Source organism: Vigna unguiculata, chromosome 9, assembly GCF_004118075.2.
Source record: "Vigna unguiculata cultivar IT97K-499-35 chromosome 9, ASM411807v1, whole genome shotgun sequence".
Taxonomy (NCBI): Eukaryota; Viridiplantae; Streptophyta; class Magnoliopsida; order Fabales; family Fabaceae; genus Vigna; species Vigna unguiculata.
The window spans coordinates 35,117,527-35,131,971 of NC_040287.1; the positions used below are offsets into that span (position 1 = coordinate 35,117,527).

A 14,445-nucleotide genomic window follows, 5' to 3' on the forward strand; every position below is an offset into this window, starting at 1 on the left:
CCAATAAATTTTCTAGTGATGAAAGAAAAGAAAAAGGAATTAAAAAATATATATTCTTAAAAATTAATGTCAACACTTCATCGAATAGAGTCAAATACACATTGAGATGAGTTAGAATTGGACTTGAATATGTTAATTCAGACAGGGTTCCTCAAGTTTGGATTCATGTCCAACAATGTTACTTCAGGTCAAGTTTAAGTTGACATAGGTGGATGGAACCAAACAAGTTAGGTTGGATTTTAACCTTTCAATTAATGTTGTGAACATTAAAAGTTAATTAATGAATAATTTATCATATAAAATATTTAATGATTAATTTATAATTTAAAATTTAGTAATCGAAGTTCTAGTTCAAACTCACCTTCCTTCGTCTTAACCTAGAAGTGAACCGGAATTGATCCATGGACTATAATTAAATTGATAACTCTATTAATCAATAATATAACTATTTATATTTTTTTACATTGGTTGCCTTGATGTATTTAATTGAATTTTGCTAATTTTAGGTGGGCAAATACAATCTAAGAAACTAGTGTTAACATTTTCTTTTAAGAGTAAAGAAGTAAAAGTTAGGTATTGTAATTTATAATAGAGTATATTTCTTCTTATTTTCCGTTAGTTGGGTTGCTCTTCTCAATAATTTGTTTTTCAAAGTTTTAATTTTATAACTTATTTTATAATAATAATAATAATAATAATAATAATTATTATTATTATTATTATTGAAAACACGTACGCTATGTGTTAACTTTTTTTAGTTTTAAAAACAGATATAAATGATTTTTAAAATTGTATTATAAATATTTTTTATTTATTTTATAGATATTTTTTTATTAAAAATATTTATTTAAGTTTAAATAATTAATTAAAAATATAAATAAAATGAATGAACCAGTTAAATTTACAAAATCGGTTACTTAAAATATAAAAGATAAAATAATTGTTTAAATTAAAAGAAAAGTTATTTATTAAAGAATAAAATTGAGAATAGAATTATTAATATCAAAATAGAATACTTTATATGTAGGTATAGATATAAAATGAGTGGTGAATACATTGTTAGTATCAGATTAAAAGTTGGGAAACAATCATTTAAAATGGTAATACAACAAATTAGTTTCTTATAAATATTGTTTTTGCTGTATCACTAATTTTTTTTCTTTAAATTATCTTTTTGTTTTTATTTTAGATAATGGAGTTGTTTCTTAGTGATGCAGTAGTAAATAACAATAACAGCGGTGGTAAACTATTTGATGACAGAAAAACAGCAATTACTATAATTGAAGATATAACTTTATTTCACAACAAAAGTTAAAGATCGGGTAACCCCAAGTTCTAAGCCATCTGCCCCGTTTTAGCGTTAGAAACAATGGAAATGTAGATTTAAAAAACTTTAAAAAACCGTAGAGAGGAGTATTTCTGTAAATTCACAAAATCGACCGTTGGAAAAATTCAAAAAGACTCATCAATACACCCTGTTTATATACAACTATTCGTTTCAGAATCTAAATCCATTCTTGCTCTCTCTCTCTCTCTGCAACGCTCCTATGGCTGACAACAACGAAGAGCAACAACAGAGCACGACGAGATCATCGATCATGGAGTGGAAGCACATGCACCCACTTCACCAAATCGCCGAAACACCCACCCACAAGCTCCTCCTGAAGCAGTGGCTGAAAGAAGAGGAACTCATCAATACCCGCATAGCTCTGAAGGAGACTCAAATAGATTCGACCCGCAAAGAGATCACCACACTCTACATCTTCTTCTTCCTCTTCCACTCCACCACCCTCATGCTCCTCTTCAACGCTTCACAATCATCACCGTCTTCTTCCTGTCACAGGTCATGGTTCCCTTCCCTTTGCTCTCTGCTATTCTCGCTCGGAATCATATGGGCCCTCCGCTACAAGAGCGATGTGGAGGCTCACATGGAGAAGATGCTGCTGCGGGAGAAGGAGGACAAAGGGTTGCTGGGGAAGTGCGTGGAGGAGTTGAAGAAGAAAGGGTTGGAGTTTGATTTGTTGAAGGAGGTGGATGCTTTGAGGAGAGCCAAGAGTTTGAGGGTGGAGAACAAAGATGTTAGGAAATGGTCTTCGAGAGACTTTGTTTCCTTGTTTTTCTTCTCCATGGCTTGCTTCTCTCTTGCTCTCACAAGGGTCATCTTGTGCAGTTAGGAACCAATTTATTGTTCTAAACTTTTAAATCCTTTGATTTTGGTTAAGATTTTTGCTATGTGTCAATTATTATTACCATTATTGCTAGGGGGGCAGTTGCAGAATGTACTGTTCTGCTTTAAAATGTGTAATTTGGGGATACTATATTGAACTTGTGGAATAAAGTTAAGTTTATTTTTCAAATCTGATCATGATTGCTGGGGATGGAAGGTGAAATGTGATGCAAATGCTGTTTTTGATTCATAGAAAATTATAAAAATGAAGTTGAGATTTTTATGTAGCCAATTCTTAAATATACTGTTATGGATATTTGTTTGAGTGTTAAGCTGTTTGGATGATGTAGCACAAAGATGCTGTGAAATTGATGCTCCATACAGAGAACATTTGTTTGTTTATGCCAGAGAACTGCAATTTCTAACCACAACTTTTTCAAAAACTGTTCTACCATGACCCAGTTTTACCTTATTATGATTTTAAAGAAATAAAAGTTGAGCATGCCACAGATCCACCAAGTTAACTGTGAAAGGTTTCCTGTGAGGTATTGACATATAAAGGTATTTCTTATCAGTCAAAAAGGAGGAAACTGCCAACCAGTGAGCAGAGAAAATATATTCTCCTTACAATAATATAATAAAGTTAAATATATTTTTATAATAAAATATTATTATACAAATTTACAAAACAAAGTATTTATATTAAATTTTAATTACATTTTTTATAAACATAAATTTCTTTTATAAATATTAGTGTCTATACGCATTTTTTAAATATGTGTGATATTATATTAATAGGTGATGATAATATAATGTTATTAAGTTAATATACAAAATAAAATTATATTTATTAAAAATAAAATGAAATATATATAAAAAAAAAGTTTGTATAAGTAACGGTCAATTTTCAAAAATTTAATAAATAATTATATTTTAAAAGATAAATAATATTTTAAAATATGAACACAAAAGAGAGAATATTCTTTATTATTGTTATGGATATTCTATTATTTCTCTGATCCGTGTAATTTTGATTACAATACTCAACACATGGTGATTCGATAAATGAAAAATATATATAAACACATACTTTCTATCTTAATATAAAATATTTTAATTTCTTTTTATTTTCAAAATTAAACTAATTGTGTTTGGGAGAAAGAGAAAATACGTCAGAGGATAAAATTTATATTGTTTTTTTAAAAATGTAGGAAGAAAAATAAATAAATTTGAATTTCAAATTTGTGAAAATGAACGAGTAATTTTGATTGATCATGGGTAAAGATAATCTTGATTATGGGTGTTGTGGAGTAAATAGTCTAATGTCTTAAAAGAATATTAATTTGACTTTATTTTAAATGCAGAAATAGAATTAAATAAAAAATACAAAGACAGAAATAATCATAAATTTTTGTAGTATTTTAAACGATATCTTAAACGGTTGAGTTGTTTATTAAGTATATGAAATTAAATATTAAGACACAATTTAAAAGGTAAAAGAAAATTTGATGTTGGTAAATCTGAAAAACTATATTAATTTATTTTAAATATATATGAAAAAATTAAAGATAAAAAATATATAAAAATTCAAGACATGAAAATTCAAATTTCATCTCTAAATTTATAAATTAAAATTAAAGATATATTTAACGATAAATCTTTTTTTTTTCTAATTACCTATACATCTCAACAACTGTGCAATAAAAATAAGTTTTTAAATCTCCAAGTAACTAATTTAATTTATTAAATAAATAAAAACTAATTAAAAAGGAAATGTTTGGAGTGTTCTTTCTATGAAAAGTTTTTATTTTAAGTTTAATTATAAAATGTCATTTTATTTTATCTTTAATTGTTTTCATGAATAAAAATAAAAAATTGTTAATTTTTTTTTTATGATTATTTTTCGCATTTGATATGTCAGTGTTTTGCACATTATTACCTTGTATTTTTATATTTAAGAATTGTAAATGTTAAAAAATTTTCACCTAATTGCAAAGAGAAAAATAACTAAAGTTTCTCAAATACTTTTTTTTTTAATCTGGCTTTTGATATAAGCATAGTCATAACAAATTCTATTTCAGTTAGTTGTATAACAAATATAAAAACTTGTTTGATATGTCTGCATTCTTATACTACTATATCATGGTTAAAAAGGAACAAACACAAAAATTGTGATTTATTATTACGTCAATTTTTTAACAAATAAAATTTAGACTTTCTTTGTAGTCAGCCTTTTAATAGGCATAAAAAATTTATTTTTTGTACATTGTTAATATCTATGTCAGTTTTGACATAAAAAATTATAAAAAAAATTATCAAGATAAAGTAGAACACTTAATTTTAAAAAAATAAAAAAGAACAATTAATTTTTTGTTTATTTAATATTGTGACATTTTTTTAAGATAATAAAAGTTTGACATATTTTCAGAGGAAATTGATTTATTTTTTTAATTTAACCATGATAAAATTTTGTTGATAAAACAATATAGTCTATTAATCTTAACCATGATTCGAGAACAAAAGAAAAATAATATGATATGATAACTAAATAAATATGGTTTAAACGAAAGTCATTGTGCATGTGACGCTTTCTTTATTTTAAAGCCGTATAATCTCACACAACTTTTTAATTTTATAATTTCTTAAAAAATAATTTATTTATGTAAAATCGGATTAAAAATAAAAATTATTTTCTTAAATATTATACGTTTTTGCTAGGAAAAACTATGTTTTTTTAATGGCTATTAATTTTTGTATGCAACTCTAAATAGACATTTTGTGGTAGAACTCTAAATTCAGTATTTTTATCAATGTTGACCAACTCAACAAATAACATTAAAAAAGAGAGTCCCTTAGCATAATTCATTTTCAAAACAAAACTAATTATAGAGATCAAATATCAATCACTGTATAAGCATTGTTCCTCTTGTTTTGCTTCAAGAGACGGAAATGGACATATATATTGGGTAAGAAGAAAAAATTAAAAAAAGAACGGAATAAAAAAAAATGAATAAACTTTCTACTTGAAATGAAATGTTCATAATATAATATTCAGAAAAATAATCTTTATGTTTTAAATGTAATATTATATTTATATGTTATTGAGTTTTAATTAATAAATTAAGTTTTCTTAATAAATTAATGTTACTAGTAATTATATTTTATATAAAAATAATTAAAATTAATATTAAAATAATGAATTCTAATATTATAATTGTATATTAAACAATTGTAGTAAGTTTCTAAATAATTTTGAATTCATTTAATTTTAAAATTTTAATTCTATATTCATATTTTATAAAAAAAAAAGTTTACATATAATTTCACTTTTCATTATTTCTTTCTTTCTTTCTTCTTTCTCCACCCTCCCATCTATCTAAAAGAAGAAATATATTCCTTTTGGAGGGGACATTATCTTGCTAGGTCAAGACTTTTACAAATATTCTCAGTCATTCCAAATGAGATTATATGCATGAAATTATAAACTCTAAATAAAATTATGTGGCATAGGTATCCGAATGATAAATATTAAATTATGATTTGCAAGAAAATAATATTTAAGTTTAATACTCCTTTCTAGATCAATGACAACATAAATATCTAGATGATAAATTTTAATACTTTCTAAATTACGAAATAGATAGATAATATTTATTTAAGCACAACTGTAAATGCATCAAGTCTTACTCATCATTGTTTAAAACTCAAAGCTGAGGTAAACATAAGGCAGAATACACATTCGAAATCTTCTAAATTTCAATTATAAAAAAATAAAATCTTTTAAAACATGATAATACTTTTGAAATTATTTGTACAATTATAAACTTTGATTTTAAAATAATCAAAGTCTATAGTAATATATACTTTAATATTTTAAAATAACTCAAATACTATTACAAATAATTTCAAAAATTTCAAAAATATCACTGATGATATTTTACTACTAGAAATTCTTATATTATATAAGATTTTTCTTGCAAATTTGTTAAAAACATTTGAATGAAAAGACTTTTTTCTCCTATTTTTTCTAAGAATTTTAATTGACAAGTAATTCCTTTGTGTGTAATCATTTCTTACAAAATTATAAAATTTGCAAGTATTTTCTACAAAATGTGTTGCGAAAAATGTTTTATACAAAATATTTTGCAAGAAAATTGGTAGCAATTTCTTGCAAATTTTTTTTCACAACAAAATTTGTAAGTGTTTTCTACAAAAAAAAATTAAAACAAAATTGACAGAAAATATGAAATTTTTTAATAGTATTTTTTGAACTATTTACACATTTTTAGGTTTCGATTTTAAAATAATTGAAATCTATTTTTCTGTCTAAAGTTAAATATTTAGAAAAGTTATTTCCATCCGATAACATTGAGTCATTATTGTGAATCCTTCGTTTCCAGTTTGGTATTTTTTTCTTGGTTCTCTTCTTTGATTATTTTTGTTTGCAATGATTGTTAATAAGACATGCCAATTTTTTAAGCATGTTTCCAAGGTTCTCTTAGGTAGACAATTGTTTTTATCAGTTTCAGTAATTATGAAAATAAAGATATTGATCGATAACAATAAAAAAAAAAATTGATATTTTTAATCGTTTTGTTTACGATAAAGTTTTACAAAATTCATAAAGAATCGATAATCTTAATTGGACCTTTTTTTTTTTTATTTCAACTAAACATTTTAATTTAATTCATATTAATGTAGGTGATACTTTTGTAATACTAAGAATATATATATATATATATATATATATATATATATATATATATATATATATATATATATTTTGAGAGTAGTAAGTGATTGCATGAGGAGGTGTAATTTTAGTTACGTACTATGCATAGAAAGTTTTGAATGAAATTGAAAGAAGCCAAGCATTACATAATTAGAATGGTTGGTTTAGCGCAGTTGACACTGCAGGACCTATGGAGAAAACAAAACGAAAACCTCTCCTCACCTCAGATGAACAAAAACACATTACATCGTTTTGTTTCACCCACAACACAAACATATACATATAAAACCACATCCTTCCCTTCCCTGTTCCTCACATGCATTCTTAATCTTCTTTTTCTTTTTCTTTTCCCTCAACCACAAACCATGGCAAAAACAACCTTCCTCTTCCTCTTCGCCACGCTACTCCTTACCTCCGCTCTCGCCGTAGCTCCCTCCGGTTCCCCCGCCCCCAATCCCAGCCCTTCCTCGCCACGAGCCGCAGGCCCAAAAGCTTCTCCATCCACCGCCCCCAAAGCTTCTCCTCCCGGCGCCTCTGCCCCCGCCGCTGCCAACGCCTCCGCCCCCTCCGCCGCCAACGCCTCTGCCCCAGCCTCTGCCCCCGCCGCGGCCAACGCCTCTTCCCCCACTGCCTCTTCTCCAACCGCCACTGCCCCCACCGCCAAAGACGCCTCTTCGCCCACCGCCAAAGACGCCTCTTCTCCCGCCTCTTCCCCCACCGCCACCGCACCAAAGGCCTCCACTTCTCCGGCGTCTTCTCCACCGTCTCCTTCTTCCTCCTCCTCACCTACCGAATCCCCAACCGAATCTCCCCCCGCTCCCGACGCCGCCGATTCCCCTGATACCGCAGCCGACGCCTCCATTCCCGCTGCCGCAGCCGATGGACCCGCGGACGGTCCCGCTGCAGAGGCTCCCGTCAGCTTCGCCCCCCACCGCAGAGTCTCCACCGCCGGAGCTGTCGCCGTGGTGTTGCTCGGCGCCGTGGCCGGGTTGATGGTGTAGAGATCCGTCAGTTTTGTATGGTTAGGGTTTACTTTTATCGTTGGTACGAGGTTGTGTGGAGTTGGAGTTAGAAAGACAGCGAAGATTTGTTTTTATTATTGTGATTCTTATTAACGTCGTGTTGATAGTGACTTTTGGGAGATCTTCATTAGGGTTCTTGTACTCTCTGAAACTGATACTACCATCATATTATTTATTATCAATTTATCATCTTTTTCTTCCTTTTAATATTTTTTTTATCCCTTTTAAAATTTGTTAAATTGTTGCTTTGGTACGATGATATGTAGTTTTTAGGGAGGACAAGTTTTTGTCGTGTTTTGGAGTGTGGAAGCAGGTGACAGTTTTTACAGTTGGAGTGGGAAGGTTCTTCTTCTTTTTCGGGTTTTAGAGTGCTTAAATTTCAGAAGTAGAAACAAACATTAAATATAAATGACCTCCTATTTTTCAGGAGCAACATGTAACATGTGATGTTTTAGAACATTGACTAGAGGATGTAAAAGATGAAAATTATGGAACATAGAAACAAGAAGCAACAAGTTGTGGTTAGATCTAGTGCAAAAACTAAACTTAGAAAAATGATTTTTGGACTATATGAATATTTTTAACTCACAAATAATTTCTCCTGTATTTAGAGTTTTCTCACGTATTTAATGTGTCAGATTTCTCACAACCCTGTGTAACATGACCATATATATGAAGCATGTAGAGGTTGAAAGATCTTTGATCAAGAATAAACTTGATAAAAACATTATGGAATTACGTACCAAAATAAAGGACATGAAGATCAACTTGCAATATTCTTAACAAGATTTGTAACAACTAGATTTTTGGAAGATGGTTAGACAAATTGGGAACATATAACATTCTGTTGTGAGATGAAAATATTTTATTAGTTAAATTATAGGTTTGCATTCGGTACAAAATATTGTATAATCAATTTTTTTTAATTTAATCTTGATTTTTAGAAGGAAAATACATATACGAACAAAATATTTATAAGAAGAAATATATGAAAGAAAATTATGAAATCAATTCTATTGTTGATTTACCTCAACAATATTTTTAGTTTGTTAAGTAATACTTACTTAATGAAATAAACTAGAATTTCTAGAAGGAGAAGGATTTTCCAAATCTCTTTTTATTTTTCTCCATTTTACCAAAAAAAGAAGAAGGGTGGATAAAGATTTCGACCAAGTATAAATTGGTGATAAAGAAATGAAATAATCGAAACATTAATGAAAGGATATATATTAAATATAATGCAATAAAAATGTTGCTGTATTGTTTGGATATTTTGTGATGAAATGAAAGATAAATGTTTGAAAAAATGGATAGAGATTGATATGAAGCAATAGAGGAAAATGTATCATGATGCATTTTTTTTTTCTTGAAGTTTACCTTGTAGTTTATTTTAGATTTTAGCACTTATCTAATCATAGCCTTAAGCTATAATCGTTGAGGAGGTTCAAAATATAAAGAATCGTCAACGTGAAGAAAAGTGTTTTCCATAGTTTAAATGTTTGTATGTTTAAATTTACTTTAATTTTATTCAACTTTAATAATTTACTTTAAAGATGCCATCAGAAAAGAAATAGATGTCTGGTTTCACGTCACAGTTAAATATAAATATATTATTAAAGTTTAAATTTAAATATTATTTTGATTCATTTTATTTAATTTGGTTTCGTTTTCGATTTGGGTTTTATTTTTACTAAATTGTGTTCACTTTGGTATTTTTCCTTAACGATGTTTAAATTGTCAATATAATACTATACATGGTGGCACTACTTATATTATGTTCATTGTTAATTATTACGTGGCCTAGTAATTAATGTAGTAATTACAATGGATAGTTCAATCCTATATTGTGTTTATTATCCATTTAAACGGTATTAAAAAATATCTAATTAAATACAATTTAATAAAATAAAAAAACATATCAAATTAAATAAATTAAATTATAAGAGGGATCAAAATAATATTTAAATCTATTATCAACTTTAATTTTTCATACCAATTGTGAATGAAGTCACATTAAACCTGTCTTTAAAACGAGTTGTACAAATCACAGATATAAAATTAACCAAAAGTTCGATTCGAGATTTTTATTTTTTTTAAGATTATAGTTATCGATACATCTTCAATTCCATATTATGATTGATAATTAGAAAATCTAACCATAGTTAAATTACTAAACCCTAAACAATAATATTTCCCCCTAGTAATCAATTTGATTTTAAAAGAAGGCGATGCTTCCGCATCCTATTATTTTTCTTTCTGCATCCCATGAAAGAAATGTCGTCACTGATATTTTAATTAGAAATGACAATGCGGGTCAGTTCGGCCCACATAAGGCCTGTACAATGTGGGTTGGCCCGTCCTATCCCATACATTTTATGTGTGTTGCAAACACTTGCCCGCGGGCTGACCCGCTTTTTTTTAATTTTTATGATAAAACTTTTAATGTTTAAAAATATACATAATACTTGTTTTTTTCAGTTATACAAGAATTTGAAACGTTAATGCAAAAGTCCATAAAAAAGGTAATTAATATACACAAGTGCAAGTTTTTCTTTTTAATTTTATGCGGGATTGCCGGCCGGATTGCGCAGACTGCGGACTTATGCGGACTGGACCACTGCGAACCTACGGACTCACTATCCTGATCCGTCCCACATTTTTTTTGCAAACCTGCAGGCCGGCCCAACGGACCGAGTCCTAATTAACACTCGTACTTTTAACATTTCTTTTTTTTTTACTTTAATCTTTAATTTTTTTCACAGCACCTTCGGTGGCATTCCAATTGAGCAAATTTGGTATACTTTTGTACACAGTGCTCGACAACTTCGTAACTAATACACATAATTTTGAACCTCACACTTTCACATTTTCGGACACCAAATTGTGGAATTAACAATTTCACCTTTCCGAAAGTCCATTTCTATTTTTGGACTTAGCTTTGTTGAACACAAAAAAATCTATTTTGGAATTATCTTTCCGGAAAATATCTAAAAATATTATTACGGATTTAATTTTCCAGAATCATATATTATGCTGCCGGAGACAATAATTCCGAAATCAAATTCCATCGCTCACCCTATTCTAGATCATATTTTATGGAAGTTTATTCTGGATTTCGATTTCCTGAAACTTTCCTTCACCGTTTCACAAACAAGGGCAGAAATGGATTAAAAAATGATGAGATGCAGGAAGAATTGCCTTAAAAGAATTGTTGTTGGTCACTTTTATAAATATGAAAAAGGTTTATAATTAGTCATGCTGAATTTTTAGTTGAATCTTAACTCTCAAACGACTTGTCTAAAAACTGTATAGATTATTATTATTATTATTATTATTATTATTATTATTATTATTATTATTATTAATTACAAAAGAAATCAGTTAAGAGTCACAATTTCTAACAGTTTAATCTATTTTACTTTTTTTGCTGTATATTACTTTCAATTTTAAATTCGGAGTTTTTAAACTCTTTCAAATTTTCTTCATGTGCTTGGTAGTGTTTTTCATAACTTTTATATTCTGTTGGTTAACTTGAAATTACATGAAATCGACACATTCTTTCTCAATCTACTCCTATATATATATATTTTTCTTTTATATTTACTCGAATCAATTAGACTGATGTTTTACTCTGTTTTTAATATAAGAGCTGTTTCTCTTCACCCATATGCATAGAAAAAAAAAATAACATATGTAAAATAAAATATCTTACTAAGCAGCACCATATAGTATTTAACAAAAATAATAACAACAAAAGACCAAACATGAGAAATTTCCTAGATAAGTAAGACTACAAAAGACCTGAATTAGTACTAATAGATAAACCTGAATAAGTCAAACCAGAGAACAGAGTGATAATAATTATAATAATAATTATAGTAACAAAACAGGGTGAAAGAAACTCTAAAAGCACTGCCTCTGTCCTGGCTCAGCGATCAAATATCTCACGCCATGCGCAAGCCAAAGAAAGAGATCCATGAAACAATCAACATGGCAACAATTGAAGACACACCACTTGTTGAAGCCGAGTTTGATCTAGCAGCGGTGGTTGTAGTGGTGGTGGTGGAGGTTGGTGTGGTGGCTGTTCCATCAGAAGGTGAAGCCTTTCCGGTTGAAGGAGTAGTGTCTTTTCCTGCTTTGACAGTGACGGCAAGTTTCATGCCACCAGAACAATGTCCAGGAACAGAACATATGAAGTAATGAGTGCCTGCAGTTTTCAGAGCAATGGTGGTTGCGCCACTACTGTCTGTACTAATTGAATTCCCTGCGCTGCATGATTTGTAGTCACTCTCTTTAACTTCATCCACTGTGTGCCCAGCTCCATAGTTGAACACTGTCACACAAAATCAAACTTCAAAATTATCATTTTTTATAAATAATAAATGAAATTTAAGCTAACTCATGTAAAACTAATAATATGAGGTTTGTATCTATTTATATATTATAAATTTGTTTTATTTTTATCTGTCGTCGACGTGCAACTTCTAACACTTACCAAGAGTATCACCCACTGCGAAGGTCTTGTCACCGGTCCATGAACTATAATCAGCACCGATTGCCCAACCTGAAGAATCTCCGACGGTGTGGACGGTTGCGAGGGTTGGCAGAAGCATGGTGATTGCTATGAGTGAGCCCAAAGGCAAAGCAGTGGAGGAAGCCATGATTTGGTGAGAGAATGGGAGAAGTGAAACAGAGTACTACAGAGGAGGCTTTGAAGATGCAATTAGAAGATGGGTTTGCTTTATATTGTTGAGAGAAGGTTATGGGAGTTGTTAAGAGTTAGGTCTGCATCAGGATATGACTTCAGTTACACTTCATACCTAACTCCCACAAAAGATGGTGTCACTAAATAGTGGTTGAGTTCAATTATTCTGCTGTAATCATAATGCCTTTTGACTAAACCTCTAGTACTCTCACAGGATCGGTTGTAAATCGTGCATGTAATGTAAGTATCTCGATTTTAAAACTCCCTTAAACTGTTGTTATCTTTTGTTCTTTTAAGGAAATTTCATGTTCCAATTTTGTATTAATATATTCCGACCAATACGGTTGGGAAGTTAACTGGTTGTGCTTTCGAGAAACTCCTGTCTTTATCTGATAAGGTCCTTTAATACTCTGCATAAGTGATTGAAAACAAGTACTTACTTAGAACCTACACAATAATGAAACTACTAACACGTTATGTAAGATAAATTATTAAGTCTTTAGTAACTAGTATTTGTTTGCTAAATTAAGTTTTTAATAATGTACGAAACTTTTAGCCATGCTATGAATCAATAAATAATAATATATTGTGATGCTAAAAAGGAGCATTAATAATTATAAAGTGTTACACGTCAACTTTTGTGTGAAAGATATGATTGCGTTGGTCTTTATGGCCACTCCTAAGGAATGAATGAATGAAGATAGTAGATGGTATTGGACAAGAAAATAAAGCTACTACTTTTGAAGGGATTTAAGCACAATTAATAAAATAAAACCACACCTTCTAGAACGAATGACATTTGAAATAAAAACATTCTAACACATAACGTGGTGTTTTGTTTTCAATATGGTTTTATTTCCTACCACGTAACTGCATATGACATTTGAAAAACAGGAAGTTAGCATGAAGAAGATATGGTGAAGGTGGCAACGGAGAGAAGAATTTGTTTGTGGTTTGGGAAAGAATGTGACATGTGAAATCTTGATCCTAACACCTTACCAAACACGATGACTAAAAAATAAAGTTGAGTACCACTTTAATCTTTGAAATTACTACATAATGGCTACGGTTACGTTTTTAATTATTGAAATTGTATAAGCAAGAACTAAAATTAGTAACACTTATCATTTGTATAATCTAAAAGGAAAGTGTGAAGTGAAGCCTGGTTGTATGGGGTCCTTGGGTAGGGTGGGTCTTAGCCTGAGCTCTTAGTGACGAGGCCATTACGTAGAATAAAGGTGTTGTAGGGGCCCCTACGATAGGGCCAACTACTTTATTGTGGTTTTAGTTAATATCAAGGGAACAATGATATATAGGATATAAAGGGTTTGAACTTTCCAGCTATATATTCAACTCAACTTTATCACCATAATTTTGTTGTATGGTATTAGATATGAGATGAAAACCAATTCAATCTATCTCAGCTTAGTCGTTGTTAGATTCTTTCTACACTGTACATTCTTATAGGTGTGCGTTAAGAAAGTTATCATAACCATTAGTTAGCAGGGGAATAAGAAAGTATAAAGGGTTAGATATATTCAAATTTTATATATTTAATTATTATAATTAATATAATAAAAGTATATATAATTTAATATTGAAATCTTTGTATGTTTTTTTTTTAAAAATTATAGTTTTGAAATTGTATTTGATAATTTTAAATAAGTTTTTTTAATTTCATCTCTTTTCCTATATATTTCTATATTTGAGAAGGTTTTTTTATAATAAGTTTGAAAGAATTAATCTAAAACATTCTCCCTATAATTTAAAAGAATTAATATGAAATTTTTTCACTTATAATTTTTTCAATCTTAAGAAA

General features: G+C 29.4%; 3 protein-coding genes across 3 annotated transcripts; 2 read left to right on the plus strand and 1 right to left on the minus strand.

Moving 5' to 3' along the window:
• The first annotated feature begins 1,025 nt into the window (after positions 1-1,025).
• Positions 1,026-2,357, plus strand: LOC114162615. Its single transcript, XM_028046562.1, has one exon. The coding sequence runs from the start codon at positions 1,548-1,550 to the stop codon at positions 2,172-2,174; it is 627 nt and encodes a 208-aa protein (XP_027902363.1). The 5' UTR covers positions 1,026-1,547; the 3' UTR covers positions 2,175-2,357.
• Positions 2,358-2,364: 7 nt separating this feature from the next.
• Positions 2,365-8,096, plus strand: LOC114163691 (formin-like protein 5). Its single transcript, XM_028047986.1, has 3 exons — positions 2,365-2,384; positions 2,501-2,612; positions 7,329-8,096. Exons 1-3 carry the CDS (start codon positions 2,365-2,367, stop codon positions 7,890-7,892), a joined length of 696 nt encoding a protein of 231 aa, XP_027903787.1. The 3' UTR covers positions 7,893-8,096.
• A 3,519-nt stretch (positions 8,097-11,615) lies between these two features.
• LOC114162674 (blue copper protein-like) lies at positions 11,616-12,706 on the minus strand. Its single transcript, XM_028046628.1, has 2 exons — positions 12,417-12,706; positions 11,616-12,254 (listed from the first exon to the last, which is right to left on the minus strand). Exons 1-2 carry the CDS (start codon positions 12,580-12,582, stop codon positions 11,866-11,868), a joined length of 555 nt encoding a protein of 184 aa, XP_027902429.1. The 5' UTR covers positions 12,583-12,706; the 3' UTR covers positions 11,616-11,865.
• Positions 12,707-14,445: the final 1,739 nt, after the last annotated feature.